This window comes from Urtica dioica, chromosome 5 (genome assembly GCF_054948205.1).
Source record: "Urtica dioica subsp. dioica isolate 48M chromosome 5, U.dioica_male_clone48M_v1_H2, whole genome shotgun sequence".
In the NCBI taxonomy this organism is placed as follows: domain Eukaryota; kingdom Viridiplantae; phylum Streptophyta; class Magnoliopsida; order Rosales; family Urticaceae; genus Urtica; species Urtica dioica.
The window spans coordinates 624908-645927 of NC_142760.1; the positions used below are offsets into that span (position 1 = coordinate 624908).

The 21020-nt window shown below is 37.8% G+C and overlaps 3 protein-coding genes across 6 annotated transcripts; 1 reads left to right on the top strand and 2 right to left on the bottom strand.

The window, feature by feature from the left end:
• Positions 1–1485: 1485 nt before the first annotated feature.
• Positions 1486–4741, top strand: CIA2 (chloroplast import apparatus 2). The gene is made up of 3 exons (XM_089615072.1): positions 1486–2779; positions 3429–3590; positions 4519–4741. The coding sequence occupies exons 1-3, from the start codon at positions 1871–1873 to the stop codon at positions 4555–4557; spliced, it is 1110 nt and encodes a 369-aa protein (XP_089471198.1). The 5' UTR covers positions 1486–1870; the 3' UTR covers positions 4558–4741.
• On the bottom strand, positions 3632–7143 carry EMB2191 (Cytidine/deoxycytidylate deaminase family protein). 2 transcript variants are annotated; one of them, XM_089615074.1, is made up of 8 exons: positions 6934–7143; positions 6786–6843; positions 6585–6689; positions 6334–6496; positions 5999–6086; positions 5828–5916; positions 5349–5427; positions 3632–3707 (listed from the first exon to the last, which is right to left on the bottom strand). In XM_089615074.1, the coding sequence occupies exons 2-7, from the start codon at positions 6828–6830 to the stop codon at positions 5396–5398; spliced, it is 522 nt and encodes a 173-aa protein (XP_089471200.1). In that variant the 5' UTR covers positions 6831–6843; positions 6934–7143; the 3' UTR covers positions 3632–3707; positions 5349–5395. The 2 variants fall into 2 exon arrangements, with proteins under 2 accessions (XP_089471200.1, XP_089471199.1); XM_089615073.1 differs by lacking the exon at positions 3632–3707 and having other exon boundaries at positions 4781–5427; positions 6934–7142.
• Positions 7144–10545: 3402 nt separating this feature from the next.
• Positions 10546–14304, bottom strand: PRHA (pathogenesis related homeodomain protein A). Of its 3 annotated transcripts, none has more exons than XM_089615689.1 (11): positions 13983–14304; positions 13430–13735; positions 12989–13154; positions 12744–12867; positions 12547–12659; positions 12217–12480; positions 11898–12137; positions 11712–11801; positions 11589–11639; positions 11321–11479; positions 10546–11010 (listed from the first exon to the last, which is right to left on the bottom strand). In XM_089615689.1, the coding sequence occupies exons 2-11, from the start codon at positions 13723–13725 to the stop codon at positions 10756–10758; spliced, it is 1758 nt and encodes a 585-aa protein (XP_089471815.1). In that variant the 5' UTR covers positions 13726–13735; positions 13983–14304; the 3' UTR covers positions 10546–10755. The 3 variants fall into 3 exon arrangements, with proteins under 3 accessions (XP_089471815.1, XP_089471813.1, XP_089471814.1); XM_089615687.1 differs by having other exon boundaries at positions 11321–11491; XM_089615688.1 differs by having other exon boundaries at positions 11321–11491; positions 13430–13746.
• Positions 14305–21020: the final 6716 nt, after the last annotated feature.

The window sequence follows — 21020 nt, forward strand, 5'->3', positions numbered from 1 at the left end:
TTGTAAAGGCAATTCATACCAATGGGGTAGCAAAGAGAAGTTTTGTTTCTTGTACCAAAAATAGTTTGAGAAAATCTATTATCTTCTTGGTGTAATCACAAGTGGTATAAGAGGGCCATATGATCATATCTTTTGTAATCACAAATCATTGAAGCTAATAAGCTCAACGTATGATTCCCATCTGCCACACATATTAATAAGGCAAAAGGACACACACGCCATATATAATATAATCAAAATTCATTTTTTTTCCTTTTCCTTTAAAAAAAAAAATGTCCTCAAAATTCAAATAATAGGGGGATCGATACCTCTAGTAGTATTACAAAAATCTTACCCCTTTTTTTTCTATATTTTTTTAGATTTAATCTCACCTTGGTGCACGTGAATATCATCAACATGACGCCACGTCAGCCCTATATCTGAGGCGTCCAATGGGAGGGTTCCACGTCATCAGATAAGAGGGTCTTTGTTTCCCATGAAATCGGCTTTGCAGGTGGTATGGGTGACACACTTGGACTAATCTCATCGGACCCATCCATACATTATTACTCTTTTCTTACCGATTTGCCCTTCTCACGCTCCACTATTTACGTATATTGCCACTAGTACGAACTCTTAAGACAAACAACTCGAACTATTTGCCTTTTTGTCGCAATTCTTCACGGGGAAATTAATAATAATAACTAGTGAAGTCCTAATTAGTTGAATATATTAATATAACATAGTGAAAGTTTTTAAATTTTTTTTTCTTTTTATTGGATACCATACAAGTATTTAATGAGAAATGTAAATATTATTGGGATACAAATGTAATACTACGTCGATATAATGGTCATACTTGTTGAAACTTGAAACAATGCAATCAAAATATCACTAATTTGTGTTTATTTGCCATTTTTTTTTTTATCATAAAAGGGATATTTGATTCGAAATAGTACTAGGAGTTTCCTTTTGTCTTGATCCATTTTCGCGTATCTAAACTGATGAATAACAAAAACAAATTACAAATAGATACGCATGAATTTCGAGTGCGTGAGTTTAACTAAACAAAGCCATAATAATCAATACGTGAATACAAATAAAAATAAAGTAACCTTTTTTTTTTAATATTTATTTTAACTCGCGGTAAAGAAAAAACAGACGGTCAATATTCAGATATCAGATTCCAGTTCTCTTCATTATGGGATGAAGAAAAAAAGAAAACGGAAGAAAGAAGAGGCAAAGCGGTAAAATTAAAACCCCAATAATAATTGAAAAAAGGTATGAAGTAGCACTTTTGTAAAATAACCATAATTTCATTAGGTATAACAAAATAGTCAATTGAAAATACAGATTTTTATTAAATTTAATCATGTCTCGATTAATTTTAATTTAGTTTTCATAAAATTTACGTTATCTCTTTATAGTTCGTTGAAATTAAATTTAATCGAGCTTAAATTAATCTTATTTTGACTAATTTATATAACCGCTTGACATCGAAAAAAAGAGAAGAGAGAGAAGTGGTAAATGAAATAAACAATGAATAAACAGAGAGTGGTGGTCCTCACAAGAAGCAGAGACTCTGAGGCTTAGAATTGTCTCTTCCTCTGTTCTCTGTCTATTCTTTTCTTTCTTCATTTTCATACTTCACATACTCTTCACTCAAAAAAAGATAAAAAAAATCGCTCTCCTTTTTCTCTTCTATTTATAAAACCTCTAAAACATTCTAGTCGCTCCGATTCTGTTTTTCCTCTATTATATTCTATACAAGGGTTTAGAGTCTTCTCTGTCCAGGCTAGGGTTTTACTAATCCGAGTGTGAGAGAGCAATAATGAATTATTATTTTTATTCTGTTCTTTGACCATTGAAATTAGGAAAAAAAAAAAAAAAAATGAAAGACATAATGTTGCTCCCACGGAATCACCACCACCTCCACCTGTCCACCTGCCTCTCCGGCGGCGGCGGCGGCGGAGGAAAAGCGGCCTACGCCGTCGAGTTGTCCACGTCATCCTCGTCCTCCGCCGCGTCGACGCTTTCCACGTCATCCTCGCCGTGCTCTGTGGCGGCGACGAGGAAGCCGAGGACTCCACGGAAACGGCCCAACCAGACCTACAACGAGGCGGCGGCGCTTCTCTCCGCCTCGTATCCCAACCTCTTCGATTCGCCGAAGTGCCACGCTGGCACCGGAATCCCCTTCCTCCTCCTCCGCCGCTGCGGCGAGGACGACCACCTCTTGTTCTCGCCACCGCCGCCCACGCGCTGCCTCCTCCCACGCTCCGATTACTCCTCCTCCGACTGCCTCGATTTCGCCGCCGCCGCCGCCACGGATCCGGACTCCGACTTCGACGCCGAGTCGCTCCTCGACGACGACTCCTCCGCCGACGCCGGGCGGGGAATCGACACCATCATGGGAGACCTCGCCGCCGCAAACGACGACGAAGAAGAGGACGATTCTCCGCCGCGGCCGCTAGGGTTAGGGTTTGCGGCGGCGCTGCGGCGCGATTTCTTCCGCGGCGAGGCGGCGAACTGGTGGTGCTTCCCGGCGGTGGATATGCTCGAGCTCTCTCCGCGGTTGAATCGCGCTCCTCCTCCTCCGCCGCCGCCGCCGGCGAAGCAGAAGAAGATGAAGAAGGCCAAGGCGGCGAAGGTGGAGACGGCGGCGGAGGAGGGGATTGGCGCCGGAGTAGGGCTGTCGCTGAACCTGAATTACGACGCAGTGCTGAGAGCGTGGTCCGGAAAAGGTTCGGCGTTCTCCGACGAAGGGCTCGCCGGAGGAACCTTGAACGACGACGATGTCGCTGTAGGTCCCACTTTGACATCATCAAGGAAGTCATCAAAGTCGAAGAAAATGAAATCAATTTTGAAATTGAAATAAATTGAGTAAAAGTTTTTAAGTTACTAGATTACTATTAGATTAGGTTAAAATAAGATTTTGGTTTTTTTTTTTTTGGTTTTTTCTCGTATTCATTTCAGATTATGAAACTCTCCAATTCAATAATTCGTCTATTTTTCAATTTTAACACTCTCACTCTAACACTAATTTTCTTTTCTTTTCAGAAAAACCGCTCTAGCGCTAACATTACTAAAAGAAAACACAGAATAATAAGTTTGAAAAAAAAAACACTTAAAATTTGAGTTTAATGTTAACTTACTCGTGTCGTGGTACGACCCACTAGATATAGAAAATGTCGGGCCAAAAAAAAAAAAAAATTACATTCCACATTCTTTCTTGCGTTTTCTAATTGTTTTATAGTCCCAATCTAATTCGGTTTTTACAAACTATATACGACTTAAAAAGAGAATATTCAATTGTCGTCACCAGAAAAAGAATAAAGAAAACGCTCAATGAAAGCGGATAAATGAAGTCAATTCGACAGCTGTCTCTATTTTATTGGTCTGGTATCGTGTGCCGCGAAACACTGAATCGTAGCTGGTGTGAACGCGCGCAGGCTCGGGCGGCGGAGATAGAGCTGTTTCCGGGGGAGAGGAGAGGAGTGAGAGAGGCGAGCGTTCTGAGGTACAAAGAGAAACGCCGGACCAGACTCTTCTCCAAGAAGATCATCCGATACCAAGTCAGAAAGGTCAACGCAGATCGACGGCCCAGAATGAAGGTCAGCCTTTTTTTTTTCTTTCTCTTTTTTTTTGCTTGTGGGAGTGGGTCCCACTCTCCCTGACTCACTCACTTTTAGTTTTATCTCTCCTTCTGTTTACTGACACCTTAGGGGTTACTTTACAAAAGGGTATCACATTTTAGAATTTAGATAATGTTTTCTTTCTTTCTCCTATAAATCAAAATTATAAATAGCTAAATTACACAACACCTATGGATTTCATTTTAACAAATACTTAATTAATAATAAACAAAATTAATCAAAATTAACCACTTTTGATACTAAAATTGTCAGATTAATTAATAAGCTTTAAGAGGCCTTATAGCATTTGTTTAATTAGTAAATGTTAATTAAGTAAATAGTTAGAATACATATCTATTAGTTTACTGGATGATTTATTAACTGTATAGTTCTTAAATGATATAAAAAAAAATAGAATCTTATATTTGAATTGTAATTGAAAACAACAATTTTGTTAGTTGCTGCAAGAGTACTACATAGCTTGTATTTTTTCCCCAAAATTAATTTCTTTTAACGGCAAGAATTGGAGTCTTAGTCTTACACTCAATCATGGTTTTATTTTTATTTTTCATCTAGATTTATTTTATTATTCAAAAATCGTTTTGTGTTTAAAAGTGCATCACTCATGATCTAACAAATATTGGATTTATTTTTATTTTTTTCAACCGATTATTTAATGACTGACGTGTGGATTGTTTTACGAATAAAAAATGAATTTATACTCTAATCAATCATCACTCATGATCTAACAAATATTGGATTTATTTTGAGAGCGGCAGAGAATATCCATTTCTTGTTTTCTTCTTCAGATTCTCTCTCTAGTCTCTGTAGTATGATATGATAAGCATGTCGTTTTTTTTTTTTTTTTTTTTTTATAAAAATTAATGTGTAGTTTTGTGATTTTCAGGGGCGTTTTGTGAGGAGGCCAAATTCGAAGCATGATTAACGGTTTGACAGCTAAAAAAGCTGGTTCGGAATAAATTACTACTTTTCTCTCACTTTTTTTATTGAGATCATTGAGGGCCCCACTTTTTTGTTTCCTATTTTTTATTATTATTTTGCAATATTAAATTTAAAGCCAATGAGGGAGCCAATAGATGAAAGACTAGCTAGCTAGAAGAAAACGGAGGAGGGTTTTTTTTTTGTTTTTTGGAGCCTATTAGAGCTTAAGCCATAGTTTCTAGTTTTTTCGTAGGAAAAGGGAAATTTTGTTGTATGCGAGAGATATAGTTGCTAAATATCACAAGCAAATTCAATACATGATTCGCCTGAATTTTGTTTTTTTTTTGTTCTTCTTTTCAACACTCTTTTTTCACCTACATTCATTGATTTGATCGTTTATCAACATGTTTATTCATATTAAAATCAGATTCAATACTTAAGACTCGCATTTACAGAACAGAGATTTAGAGCTTAGACATCATTATCAAACATGAACCTATAACAGAAAATAAATAAATAAATAAAATTTAACCCCCAATTAAATCATTAAATTTATAGACTGATATTACAATATATTAAATTTTTTACTCACGTTTATCATATAAACTTGCCTCATGATATCATATTCTTTAATCCAAGGTTCTATTGATTGGATTCTCTATTCTATCTTTAACATAAATAACATCCCATAGAACCATATCAATATATATATTAAATTTGATTGTATTTACTTTCCATCATAATAAAACCAATCAATATAAATAGAATTGCATAATCAAAATAAATGTTACTCACGATTAGCTTTGATAACATTGGAAGTTATAAGACATTGTGTGCCTTTTTCATCGCACAACGGGCCTGTGAGGCTTCGGAGCTGTGAGAAGAGAAATAGATCAAGTAATTATCTCGTTAGACAAAAAAAATAATCCAAAATATTTCGATCAATTATCAAATAAATTGAGAAGAGAAGTATCCACATTGCACAAGCAATAATAGAAACTAACCACAAAGTTATGAGAGCTATGTTTTAACCTAAGCCAAGGATAAATCGCGTGTTCTTGGCGCCTAAACTACGAGATAACTTCATGCGCAAGTTATTTCTGGTTTTGTGTTAAATCTGGCTTCCGATACAACTTATGTCAAACTGTGTTTTTCCACTTAGTTTTTCTAACACAAGTAATAACCTCCTAATCAAACGAGATTTCTAATCTCTAGTTTCAGAGCCTTTAAACTCAAAACTAATAACCTCATCAAAGTAAAAAAAAGCATGTTACCATTTGGATTGCCTTGCTCGTAGAAACTCCGAAAAAGAGACACCGCTTCGTCTGCCATTATTCCTCCGCTGCACTTGAAACTCTTCCCACTATAAACATCACAAATCGCTTCAATAAATAATAAGAAAATCAACATAAAAAAATACGATAAACATTTATGTATGTATTTACCCGATAGACTTAGTTGAATGCAGCGACAATATGGATCCACAACCGCCAAATTTATCGTTCGCACATCCATAAAAAACTTCTTTTATACCTACAAAAAAAAAAAAAACACACGCAAAATCTTCATTTATTCGAAACGCTTGAGCTCTCATCGGAGATATGAAAAAAATACACCCAAATGGTTTCCACGTTAAATCTCCGTGTTCTTCTTCATCGTATCTTTCTTTTACTTGTCATCGATTTGTAGCACACACAAATCTTCGTTATTTGAAGTCGATGAAACAAAAATCCGAAACGCTTGAGCTCTGATCGGAGATATGAGAGAGAGAGAGAGTTACCGAGAATGGACAAAGCGGAGGCGCACATGATACAAGGCTCGCACGTGACATAGAGATCGCAATTCGAGAGCTTCTCTGCAATCTCCGACTCCGATAGCTTTTCCGTGCTTCTCCACCGGCCCAGAAGCTCGTCTATGGCTTCCATCTCCGCGTGCCTCGTGGCCTATATATATACACACACATATATCGAACAACATTCAAAATACGATAGCTTCTCTAGAGACGAACAATCATATGATTTATGGACTAACATTTCTGGTCTCGGTGGTGCGATTTCTACCGGAGGCAATGACGATACCGTCCTCGACGATCACACAACCCACAGGCACTTCCAGGTCGTCCATGGCGAGTTGACCCTGTTGTATTGTGTACCAGATTATTCTCTGATTAATTATAAAAAGAGAAGGCAAAAAAAAAAAAAAAAAAAAAATTGAAGCGATCTTCGGAGTGACCTGTTGAATTGCAAGAGCCATAAAGCCGAGAGCGTCGTTTGCCATATCTGAGAGAGACCTGAAATCAAGGTCACCACCGAAAACGATGGTAATAAGAATCATTGAAGGTCCTAAAACGGTCATAAAACCCTAAATATAGTATTTGTACCTGATTAAGCTTCTCTTGCTCCTGCGAAGGGACTAGCGGCGGCGGAGAAAGGGTTGACCGGCGGTTGACTCTGCGTGCTTTGCCGTTTCACTCAAATTCGTCTTCAAATGGGCGTGAATTGAGCGAGTCAAAGGAGGTTTTGTTTTTATTTTGTTTTTAGAAATAGATTGCAATATTGCAAATGGGCGACTCTTTTTCAAGTTTGTCAAAAAAATATTTTGTTTCATGTTTAGAGGTTTAATAAACAAAATGTGTACTTAGTTCCATTTATATGAAAAATTATATCAAATAATTTTTATTATTGTGAAACACTATTTTTGAAAAAAAAAAATTAAAATAGCCACTAATTTAAAAATAGGGTAATATAGCTAAATAGCCTCATATAAATATACAGTTTTGGATATGGCCAACATTCTGTTAATTTTGGGTAAATGGCCAGCCCAATTTATTTACACTTACAAATATACCAAAATGTCCTCATAACCGTTCCCGCCCAGCCTACAAAATAAATTAATTAAATCAATATTTCGGCTAATAACTACCGCGGTTATCGCGGCCATCATTACGCTCTTCCTTAATTAATACCAAAGATACACGAAATATTCTCTCTCATTCAACCACAAATTCAAAACGAAATCCCAAAAAAAAAAAAAGAGCGGAACCAGAAGACATCTGCATCGGATGGCCGGGATCCATGGCGACATCGTGCCTTCAGAGGCGGACTGAGGACGCTCGGAGGCGACGGATCGGGAGGCCGAGGAGGCTGCGCTGTGGAACTCGATCGTGGACGAAGCGGCGGCGATGGAGGCCTCCGCGAGAGACGAGTCTCTGGATGAACCTCTTTCGTCCCGATCTGGAACGCCTGGGTAAGAACGTGGTCCGGAACCGGCGGCGAGGCGGCGAAAAGCGTGAGCGGAATGAACACCGTCCCCGGAAGCTGGCTGTTGAAGGCGGCGATCACGTACCGCCGATTTCCCCGCCATTGCGTGCACTTGTTTTTCTTCTTCTTTTTATGTGAAACGACGACGACGAGGGGAAGATCTCGCCATCGCCGCCGCGGCCGAGAGGTAGGGAAAGTCTCGCGAGAAACTGAGGTGCTCAAGATTTGGGTTCTAAATCGGAAAGTCTCCGCCTCCTATCTCCACCTTCTCTGACCTCTTCTTCCTCTGCTTAGACCCCACCTTTGAGGTCTCACTCCAAATCGAGATTTTGATTTATGTCTCGATGATTTCGAGAAGGACGATGTTCGTGTGGCAGAGGTATCAGATCTGGATGAAATTTCAGCTTTCCATTTACGATCTGGATTGTGATGATTTGGAGCTTCAGAATTTATTTTTTTGATTTGATTTTTGATGAAATATTTTCCATTTACGATCTGGATTGTGATGATTTGGAGTTTCAGAATTTATTTTTTTTATTTGATTTTTGATGAAATATTGTTGATTGTTTCCTTGTACTGCTGTTTTAATCAATAATTTGTACTGGATTGTAAATTGTGCAAATCGACAATTTCTTGCTGAGAGAAGTTTATGGTTTTTTTTTTAATACAGTATGTTCGTGTAAATAGATAGCCTATTTACAGTATGTTCGTGTAAATAGAAATCATATTTACAGTATATTCGTGTAAATACGTAGCTTATTTACAGTATATTCACTGTAAATTGATTAATTTATATGTAAATTGATGTCATGTGAAATATACTGGTTTATTTTACAATCTGCAGAAGTCTGTTAACAGACAATAAATACAAAATTTATTTACAGTTTATTAGTCATGTAAATAAGCTGTCAAATCAATTAACATCAGATAATGTGTAAATAAGCTCGCATAATTTTCTCAAACCAAGTCAAAATATTTTGGGAATACAATAAATGCTATTCAATTCAGTTTATACCAAATTTAAAAAAAAAACCAGCGTCATAATTAATGCGATTTTATTGAGTCAATTTACATGACTACTTTCCTATATAACTACTTTCCAATTCAGTTTTTTTTTTAAAATTAAAAAAAAACTCCCGCATATAATGAGTGATGATAATTAATAAGGGCAAATAAGTAACAAAAAAACAGTTAATATCCTGCCACGTAGGCGTATTGGCTATTAACAAAAAATTAACCAAATGTTGGCTAAAACACAATTACCAACGTTAATGTGGCTTATATGGCCAATTTTTTGTTAAAAATATTGCATTTTATTCCACCAAAACTTCGGTTTCACGGTAGTAAAAAAATCAGAAATCGAAATTTTGTTACGGTTCCATTATGAATCGGAATATATTTTAGTTCCTAGAATAGTATCATGACAAAATTTTCATTGAAGCCTATTTTTTAATTGTTTGTTTTACGAATAGGTAGACATGAATAATTTCATTGGATAATATTTTTAGAATATATAGTTACCAATCATCCAATATACAAATGTAATTTTCTTTAATATTACAAGGGCCATGGTTTAAGTTGAATTTGCCAAATTTGACCCGAAAAATACAACAAATACAAATAGCTTATTAGTCACACATTCCAAATTCTCATTACTATTTATCTTCCTAATAGAAGAAAAGAAAGTATAAAGAAGTACTGTTAATCGCGTTTTTGGATTAGCACTAAGAATCGTCCGTGGTTCGATCTAGGACCGGACCCTATGACCGCACGTAAGTTGGGTTTGGTGAAGTTCTTCTATTCTCGTCGTGTTTGTGTTATTCAGATATTTGGGTCTCCGGGTCCTTGAGTTTCCGGGTCTTTGGATCTTCCGCGTTCATCGTGTTCTTCGCGTTCTTCGTTGAGTTCTTTAGTCTTTGCTTATTTGAGTCTTCAACCCTTTGAATCTCGCGTTCTCCGTGTTTTTCACGTGTTCGTGTTCTTCGCGTTCATCGAGTGTCCGGGTCTTCGGATCTTCGAGTATTCGGGTCTTCAAAACCTTTACACCTTCACCTAATTACAAGAAAATGCGAATCTAGAGAGACGCGAATGGTTTTCCCTCGGCGCGTGCTCCGACGCTCAACATTAGTCGTGTTGTATTGTGTTTTTGGTGAACGATTTGTACTCGTCTCTATGTTTTCTAGAGAGAGAAAGAGTTGTAGTGTGATTTTTGTAGAGTTTTGACAAGTTGAGAGAAACTTCCCTTGTGTTGTGAATGGATGGGGTATTTATAGGAGCCAAGACGTTTGGTGAAAAGTACTTGGTTTGGTGGAGATGGCCGGGTGGTCTTGGCCGAGTGAAGACGACCGGGTGGTCTTGGCCGAGTGAAGACGACCGGGTGTGAAGATGGTCAGATGATCTTCTTTTTTGGCCGACCGGGTGGTCATTTTCTTTGGCCATCCGGGTGATCATTTTCTTTGACCATCCGGGTGGTCATTTTTGTGACTTTGTCTTGAAGATTTGTCAATAAGTCTAGTTTGAAAACATTCTTTGAGAATCTCTTTTGAAAGACATTTTATGAGTGTTGACTAGGAGCTTGGCGCGTGAATTTGCTTGTGGGCTTGGACCTTGTGTATGAGCTTGATGTTTCGTTTTTTTGCTCTTGGGATGTTATTTATACCATGTGAAAATAACGGCATAACAAGTACCTTTCAAAATAGATACTGAATAGAACAAAGACTGGAAGCAGAAGCAAAGACAAAAGCGTTTTTTTGTTTTTTTTGTTTTTTTTTCTTTCTTACAATTTAAGTTAGGAAGCAATAACGGCATTTGCCAAAAAGGGAAAACCCAATGTTTTCCATGCTTGATATGAACCTATATAACTATGCTATACAAAAAGCTAATTCAAACATCACATTGTTTGTTCATATATATATATACATATACTAAGAGAAGAGCAAAGATCAAGGCTTTTCATGCAATTCTGCAACTGGAACATAAATAACACACCCGTCTGGTTTTTGCTTAGCCTTCCCATTTTGGAATCTCATTAATCTCTGCTTAATATTTTCCACTCTTTCTTTTGCTCTGCACAGTCTCTCCATTTCCGCTTCCGCTTCTCTGCAACCACAGTTGACTTCGACCGTTTTCTTTTTCTCTTTGACTCGTTCCTTCAAAAGCTTCTTCAACGTGACGTCCTCGCCGAGCTCAGTCGAATCCTGAACCAATATCAAGAAAAGTTCATTACGATTGACCGATCAACACGCACTTGTTGCTGAGTAAATTCTTCGTTACATACAAGCCTGATTATATAATTTCGAATTCGATCTATACATAGAGTGTTAGTCTAAATGACTAAAACAGTTGAGAAAAAATAGATAACGATTTTTCTAAAAACTAGCCAAAATTATTATTCTCTCTTTTATCTATTTAGTTTTGTAATTGAATTCAAGAAGAAGATACTCAAAACTCGGAAATATACATTTAAAATATTGGGTATAAATAATGAGCCTAAAAGGCTGTTTATACCTTGACGGTCTTGTGAGAGGCCATAATCCATGAATTAGTTTGGTTTCTCTGGTTTGGCTTCTTCTTAACCACAGTTTTGGATTGGAAGTTCTCTGATATCATCATGACATCATCGCCGTCTTTTTTCACCGGAGCTGGAGCCTCGTTCTCCTTCTCCGCCTGAACAGTTGACTTTCGGCCCAAAAAAGAAAAATGGCATCGCAACGATCAGAAAACAGATATATTAATAACAACAATAATAATAATATTGATGTAGTGGATCACTCACCTTTCTGGTTTTCAAAGCTAGGTAACGAGCGTTTTTGAACCATTTGCTAACCTGAAAGATCACCACATCATCAAAGAGTCAATATGCTGAAACGGGGAAGTAAAAAAAAAATTGGAAACGTACCTTCTCGGGGTCAAGGCCTAACTCCTTTGAAACGCTCTCCTTCACATCTCTCGACGGAAGTTCGTTCTCCGCAAAGACTTCGCGTAGCCTCTGACACCCCAAAAAAATAAATAAATAAGTAAATAAATAATCTAATAATTTTAATGAAAGTGTGTGACAAAAGAGACTTATGATTTAAGCGTGTACTTTCACAGCAGACCCGGGAATTCGGAAAAAAGACTTCCTAGCCTGCGAATCGAGAGGAAGTTCCGTCTTGGTGTCTTCTTCTCCGTTTCCGTTGTCTGAACTGTTTTTTTCGGTCTCGTGGAGAGTCATCAGAGTATGAGCCGCGTCGTTGGCTTTTCGCTTTCTCGTTTTCGTGGGACCCCAATCTTCGTCTTCGCTCATCATTTGCTCGTACGGCTCCGCGTCCTTTCCAAACATTTCCTTTTACGATACCAAAAAAAAAAAAAATCAGACAAAATTGAAAATAGAACTACCTACTTTATCTCATTTCACCGCTTACGTCATGTAACTTGACGTAATCAATACTTCGGCGTTGCCTTCGGCCACACATTATTTCTCCATCGCTCGATTCGTCGGAGGCGTAGCAGTAAGATGAACATTCATCTTCCGACGCCGCATTATCGTCGGTCTCGGCGGCGCCGCTATTTTCTTTCTTCTCGGGATTGTAATCGATATCTTCTGAATCATCCGAAGGCCACTCGTCATCCGGGTTCAGGGAAGCATTTCCACCTTCCGGAATCGAAGCTTCTTCTTCGAAAATGTCCTTTTTTCCATAATAAAAAAATCATTGTTTTGATCACGACAGATCGGAAAGCACAGAGAGACTAACCTCCCAACTATTGCTCATAGAAAAATGGGTCCCGAGATGAGCGTTAAGCGTTTCGAGGATTTCTACTCTACACTCGCAGTATCTGCAAAGCCAATCTTGATCTTCGGGGGGAACTGTAAGAAATTGCCGATTTCACGGTTAAAAACCGAGAGACATTTTTCGGTGATTAAGAGAAAAAAAACAAAAAAAAAACTTACTGTTCTCGGTGTCCAACGGAGGGTCGAGACATTTTTGGTGGAAAGCAGAATTGCAAGTCCCGTCGCAGAGTATGATGTCATTATCCGGGAATGCTTCGGTTGACTTGCACTTCGCACAAAATATCTACAAAGATGTCCATTCAATGATGTAAGTGTTTCTCAACAACCAATTATTTATATTTCAAACACATTCCATTTTTTGACATGTCTCTAGTTCTTGAAATCGGCGAGGTGGATTTACATACGTGTTCATGGTGAATAGAGCCGTCCGGGTTCATCAAAGAATGTTCAATGCTTCCCATTGAGCCGAGCAAATCCAACTGCCGAACTACGTCTCGGATCCCGAGCTTGCACTCCAAAATCTGCTTCTCCGCTCTTTGAAGCTCCTTTTCGGGCCTAATCTTTTCTCGACTACAGTACCCAAAATAATAAGCCCCAACTTCTTTGGTGTACATCGACAATAAGTTTTCGAAATTGTTCGAACAAAAATCGACTCAACACATAAAGAATCACGAGACCGAGAAAACCAAAGTACGAACAGAACAGGTATTAGATAAGAAGCTTCTTCGCTCTTTGAAGCTCCTTTTCGAACCTTATACGATCTCAAGTGATACAGAACATAAGATAGTTTCGAAAAACACATATATATTTAAACTTGTTAAATAAAAAGATCAATCTTGTATTACCTCTGACCTTTCCAACCTTCGGCGGAATAAGCATCGATGAGATTCTGATCAAGCTTCATCTTGATCAGAAGATACCTCGTTCTTCTCTGCAGCCGAGCAGCTTCATCGATCTCCGACGAACTCGCTTTCTTCTTCTTCATCTTCTTCTTTCGCTCATTTTCTCCCTCGGAATCGCGTCTCCTCTGGAATCTCCTCCTCTTTTTCGACAGAGGCGATCTCTTCAGTTTCGATTTGCGATTCTTTTCCGGTTTCAGCGGCATAGGATCATCATCATCATCCGAGTTCGGGTGAGTCATATTAGTTTACCTATAATCAATCTACTAGTTAAACACGCCAAGACATTTCATGAATATCAAATCAAATCAAACGCCAACATTTTGCAAGTAATCCAATTCAGCACTGTCAACTACTAGTTTATAGTTCACATTGTGTAATCACCAAGAACAGAAGCGAAAGAGTAAAGCGAAGAACTATACTTAGCAAGTCTAGGATCTAATAAAGAGGAAATCTAACGGACGATCAAGAACATTGAAAAAGAAAAAAAAACACTTACTGTGACAAGCGAATCGGAGAAGAAGAAGACGAAAGAGGATCTAGGAATTGGTGGAGGATAAACACAATAGATATGCGAATAATTATATACTCGCAAGGAAAGAGAGGCATCAAATGATGGGATGTGAGTGATGTTTCTGAGCTGATTTCAAAATTTGAAAAATAAAATTAGTGTTCTTTGAGACTGAGAGTTGGGATTATTTTTTATCTTCCTCGTCAAATTCTTGTTCTCATTCTCATTCCAACGGTCTCTCTCTCTCTCGCTTCGATTCGCTGTCTTCTCAGGTCAGTAGTCTATCAAACTTCACTAAATATTCTTAATCTCTTTATAAAATCTAAACTGTTATTACTATCTTTCTAATACTAGGAACAATTATTACATACAAGTATTGAATTTGAACAATTTTGTCATTAATTTTAATTTTTTTTTGTTTTTTTTTTTTTTTTTTTTAATTTCATCCTAATTTGTTACAAATTAAACAAGTTTAAAAAACAAAAATTTTGGCAACAAAATAATAATCAGGGGACCGGATAAGAGTATATTATATATAAATTAAGGTTTTACGAACTAAAGATCTAGAACAAACTGTAAGTAATTCTATGGAATTAAAAATATTGTTAATCGCGTTTTTGGATTAGCATTAAGAATCGTCCGTGATTCGATCTAGGACCGGACCCTATGACCGCACGTAGGCTGAGTTTGGTGAAGTTCTTTTCTTCTTGTCGTATTCGTGTTATTCGAATCTTCGGGTCTTCGAGTGTCCGGGTCTTCGGATCTTCAAGTCTCCGGGTCTTCGGATCTTCTACGTTCTTCGTGTTCTTCGCCGGGTCTTCGAATCCTTGCACCTTCACCTAACCACAAATGAAATGTGAATCTAGAGGGACGCGGAGGGTTTTCCCTCGGCTCGTTCTCCGACGCTCAACATTAGTCGTGTTGTATTGTGTTTTTGGTAAACGATTTGTACTTGTCTCTATGTTTTCTAGAGAGAGAAAGTGGTGGTGTGATTTTTGTAGAGTTTTGACAAGTTGAGATAAACTTACCTTGTGTTGTGAATGAGTGAGGTATTTATAGGAGCCAAGAGTTTGGTGAAAAGTACTTGATTGGATGGTGGAGATGGCCGGGTGGTCTTGACCGAGTGAAGACGACCGGGTGATCTTGGCCGAGTGAAGACGACCGGGTGATCTTGGCCGAGTGAAGATGACCGGGTGATCTTGGCCGAGTGAAGATGACCAGGTGGTCTTGACCGAGTGAAGATGACCGGGTGGTCTTGACCGAGTGAAGATGACCGGGTGATATTGGCCGAGTGAAAATGACCGGGTGGTCTTGGGCGAGTGAAGATGACCGGATGGTCTTCTTTTTTGACCGACCGGGTGGTCATTTTTGTGGTTTTGTCTTGAAGATTTGTCAAGAAGTCTCACTTGAAAACATTCTTTGAGAGTCTCTTTTGAAAGACATTTTATGATTGTTGACTCGGAGCTTGGCGCGTGAATTTCCTTGTGGGCTTGGGCCTTGTGTATGGGCTTGATGTTTCATTTTTTTTGCTCTCGGGGTGTTATTTACACTATGTGAAAATAACGGCATAACAAATATTAATCTATTTTTTATTATATAAAATTAAAGGTAATATAACATCTTGAATTCTTGAATTTTTAGCCCAAACATGTGGAACCTGGCCCATGAGCTAGAGTAAAAGAAAAATGTTAAACCTTGAATTCGATGAAAAGATTGAGCTTAGCCAACGTAAGCCAAACTCGGTTAAAAAAAGAGGGAGTCTCGAGATCCCAAACTCAAGATTTAGATGACGGTAAAAAAAAAGAGTGAGTCTCACAAAAGAGTGGGCTTGGAGTCGACACCTGACTCGCTCAGGTTGACTGTCCGAGGTCTGTAATTTTCGCCTGGGCTGTCATCCACATTGTCATACGTCTTGCTTATATCGGTTTTGATTTTCAAGGGACCACCTTACCCATTCTTCCTTCTCATCTTGCCCACCACTTTCTCGAGCAAAGATCTTGTTCTCGGCTATTCACTGGCGTGGAACGAAAGCCGATTGAAAGGGAGATCATAGTTTCCAGGTGTCTCCTCAACTTAGAGGTATTAATCCTTGTAATAACTTTTAACATAAAATTATTGACTGAGATTTCTCAAAGGTGTCGGTCCCTCCGGTCCTTGGAATAAAAAGCACGTGAAAAAAGCTCATGGACTCCTCAGGTGTCCTAGTACCAAAAAAAAAAAAAACTCACTTATACACTTCACTAAAGAGCTTCCCACTTACAGCATAAAAAAAGGCTTGTAGAAGATCCCTTGGATACCATCCGACCCGGGACTTTAAGATTATGCTTTGCCTACATTGTTGTCTTTATTTTCACCTCGAAAATAATAGATTTAAGTAGCTCATTATATCTACCTCTATGATCGGCTCAATGAGACCTCTTAACTCCGCGGGAAACTTTGGCTTGGAAGATTTGAAGAAATCACCAAACTTTATTTCCAAATACCTACCAATTTGAGGATCCTGAATCAATCCACAACCCATCTTCTAACTTCAAAGTTTTGATGAAATTTCTCAGTTACGCTGAATGGTTGTCAATGAATGAAGAAAACGACTCTGCTTGTCACCTTCGGACTTCGTCCTCTTTTCAGAAAAAAAAAAAAAAAAATTGGACCTTGAACTCTTGAATTTTTAGCCCAAACATGTGAAACCTAGCCCTCGAGCTCGAGCACAAGAGACATTTAAAGCCTAATTCGATTCGAACATTGAGCTCGGCTAACGTATGCCAAACTCGGTTCGTAAGTTTTGTGATCCCAAGCTTAAGCTTTATATGACAGTTAACAAAGAAACGAGTCTCATAGAAGAGTGGACTTATTTAAATTTGGACCCGACATCTGATTCGACTAGCTGGATTGTCTGAAGTATGTCTGCAATTCGCGCGGGCTGTCATCCAGACTGGATACCCGGACATGTATGAAGGTATTATATGATTTTGTAAAATATTTTGAACGTGATTTCCGCAAAAAAAATACTTTCTACAAATGAACTAAAAATCAATCTTTTAAATATGTAAGCCTTAAATTCAGGTGATCACTTTAGAATTTTAATAGAAAGTACCAATCTTGAGTGATGGCTTTGGATTTGATGCACGTCTTGGATTAGATCTTCAAGTTGCTCGTACTTTTCTCTAAGTCCCTTAAACTTTTAGTGAAGACCAAGATAACCTCAAGAAGATAAAGGTTTATGAACACTAAGCTAACCACGCGGGAGTTTTAGTTGTGAATTTCAAATGTGGGCTCATGTGAACTCTATGTTTCGAAATCAATTTTTCAAACCATAAAACCACGTAGATAGTCTCGGCCTGCATCTAGAGAGAGAGAGAGAGAGAGAGAGAGAGAGAGAGAGAGAGATTTTGGCCGAGTTTCCCCAAATAGCAAGTTGAAAATTACAATATCTTAGCATATTTATATATTTGGATCAAAGTTAATATATCAAGCAAGGTGTATACCGACCTACAATGTAGGATTATAATTAGAGCTGTCACGTCCCGAAAAGTGGGGTGTAATAAGAACTCACTTGGCCTAATAGTTAAGGGGAGAGATGATATTCTTGCCTAAAACCCATCTGAGGTTAAGTTTTCATAAAAGGGATCCCATAAAACAAAATGGACCTAAAGGCTGTGTGAATACATCTTTTTAATAGTCTTTTAAAAAATCTATGATCCAAAACACTCCAGAAATTTAAGAATACTCTATCTTGTCATACGTCTTGCTCATATTAATCTTGATTTCCAAGAGACCTCCGTAACCATTCTTCATTCTCATTTTGTTTACCCCTTCTTAAGCAAGGATAGTGTTCTTAGCTATTCACTGACCCGGAACGAAAGCCGTTGAAAGGGATAGATCATAGCGTCATGATGCTTCCTTAACCTAAATGTATTAATCTTTTTGATAACTTTGAATGCAAAGTTACAAAGGCTTATCGACTTGGATTTATAGAAGGTGTCGGGCCCTCTGGTGTTGAAAATAAGAGCCATGTGAGCAAAGCTTATGGACTCCTTAAGCGTCTTGATAGGGAAAAGAAACTCACTCACACACTTCACTAAAGGGCTTTTCACTATTAGCCAAAAAACACTTGTAGAAGATCCCCTGGAGACCATCCGGCCCCGGGACTTTAAGATCATATATCGCACACACTGTTCTCATTATTTCTCCATCGAAAGAGACAGCTTCAAACAACTCATTATCTCTATCCCATACTATTGACTCAACAAGGCCCCTTTGACTCTGCATGAAACTTCGGCTCGGGAAGATTTGACGAGCTCACCAAATTTCCTCTCCAAATACCAACCAATTTGAGGATCTCGAATCAATCCATGACCCATCTTTTAACTTCAAAGTTCCGATGAATTTTTACTTACCCCGAATGATTGTCGGTGTATGAAAAAAATAATTCTTCCCATCAACTTTTAGAAGCCACGCTTCTTGGGATTTTTGCTGCCACACTCTTTCCGTAATGCTCCTCAACTTCACAACTTTCTCTTTTACTCTTCACCCTTTTATCACAACCAAGAGTCACAAGGTTACACTTTTTTTATGTACATGTTTGTATGTATATTATAGTGCTCAATAGTTTTTTTTTTTTTATACATTTTTTATGATATTGAAATTCTATTTAGATAGAGAAAGATGTCACACACAATGCAGAATCAATGTGTTCGACAACTTGTTTTGAAGCAAGCGATGGATAATAAATAACAATGCGTTAAAAGAAATGACACAATGAATGATAATTCAGTTCGGTGCAACGTCACCTACTCTTGGGGGCTCTCAGTCCAATGGAAAGGAATTCACTAAAACAGTAAGTAGTCAATAGTACAACCAATTACTTATATGAACAACACCAGACTCAATGCCATTTTACTATTACTACCTGTGAATACCAAAACAAGGCTCCCTTGGATTTGAGGCCCCTCTCAATTCCTTTCTTCAAACACGCTCCCGATGTTTGGTCACCTTCAATATCAATCCACGTGAAGATTTCAATTGCAATCACAAACCCAAACTCTCGCAAACATTCAGATCTCTGGAAAAATGTTTAGAGATTTATACCACACGAATCAAACGATTAGCTTCTTAGTCTGCCAATCTTGCACGTCTAAAACCCTAAAAGTTTGATGTGTGCATCTAGAACAACTATGAGAGAGGCGCACGGCTTTTATAGTAATCAAGCAAGGCATGAGGCCAATCTAGGGTTTCCTTACTCATACACACGTGAAGAACCATCGAGTAAAGATTCCCGCAAAACATTATGGTAAAATAAGAAATTTTCCAGAAATACAGTCTGCGCTCAGAGGGCAAGATGTCTCAATATATCTTGTAGCATATTAACCGACATCTTTCCAAAATAATTTACAGTAGAAAAATAAGCTAACACAAACGTAACAACAGATATATTGATAAAACTATAAAAACTTTTTACAAATCATTTAAGCTCATATTAAAAATTGGTATAAACCTAATATAATCTATTATGAGAGTCACTAAAGTCTTCGAGTTAAATGCAGAATTTTTGCATATTAGTAAAGGTAAGAGTAAGTTTCATAAACATTCTCGATGATTAAATACGGATCCTCCAATTGATTTTTTTTCCCTCAAGTTAAACGAACAAATCAAGATTTTTTTTTTTTAAAGTTAGCCAACTTATTATGAAAAAACAAAATAAACAAAATAGTCATTCAAAACTAATTGATAAATAAAATAGTAAAAGGTTTAATAAGTTCTAATTAAAATAACTAAAGTTGTATTTTCTTTTATTGTAAAATAGTCATAATTTAACACTTTCAATAAATCATTGACGTCGCACTACTAGAGATTCTGACATACATTACGGAGCTTATGCGATTGTTTAACAATTGTCGTTTAAGGTAACACAAAGGTTTGCATGAAATTGGAATGGCAATGGGCGGTGGATTAGTCACTATTTGCATTGTATTTGTACCCACTCAACATCCAAAGGAAGGACCATATCAATCATGCCCACCATTAAATTGGAATTTGTAAGGCTACTGACTCACGAATGACGTAAATGTGCAATTGGAAGTGTTTAGTGAAGGCATGTCAGTAAGATAGTGTTGGAACGTGTATTATGGATTTATAAGAACTAAAATCGTGACCAACGTGACATAATTTATAAAAAAAAAAATTCAACTTTATATTCATCAAGCACCTTTTGAACAATCTACAAAGAATAGATGCAAGTTTGAACATACCGAGTAAAACAAGAACATCACTAACCTCAACGAGGAATATCTTGAGGAAGGTGTATCTTCTTCGTTCCAATATTTGTTTCCCTTGAATTCTTGAAGAATATCAAGTGTTGGAATAAAGTTAATGAATATTATTTATTAACATGTGGATGGCTGATTTGTGGCAACAATTTGAGTGGGTTTCACTCATCGGAATTGAATAATTCCAAGTGATACGGATTCCTCGTAACGAGGGCTATAAAATTGAATATTTGTTTGCCAAAATCGGACCTAAGATGGATGAGAAATTGATGCTCAAAGTAGGCTAAAGAAACACAATTGTTGTTGTGTTGTGGAAGTGAAAACCAAGAGTCCCACATTGGTTGGGGATGTGTGTTGTGGTAGTGCTTAAATACTATCATCTTTCTTTAGTGGTCGAGCAAGTGCAAGAGAGGAGAGTGTGGGTGGGTTATCTCTTCACCCCTCGCGCACACACACGCGCGCCGCCGCCGCCGAGCCGGGCCGGGCTCGGGTTTCGAGAATTGTCTCGGTCTCGGGCTTTCTTTTTATTGCAAAGTTCACTTCCAATTTTGTTTTAATTCCATAAGTTTGGTTACGTTGGGAATTAAACATTGGGTTAATTACCACCTTTACTCGGTGGGATTAATGCAAAACGTTGCATGGACGGTTCGCATGGTTTGAATACAAAAACGGTGAGTTAAATGGCTGGATGTAATAGCCTGCGTTAAATGCCTTGGCCTATATAAAGAGGCTTCAGCTCTCATTCAGAAGACACACCAAC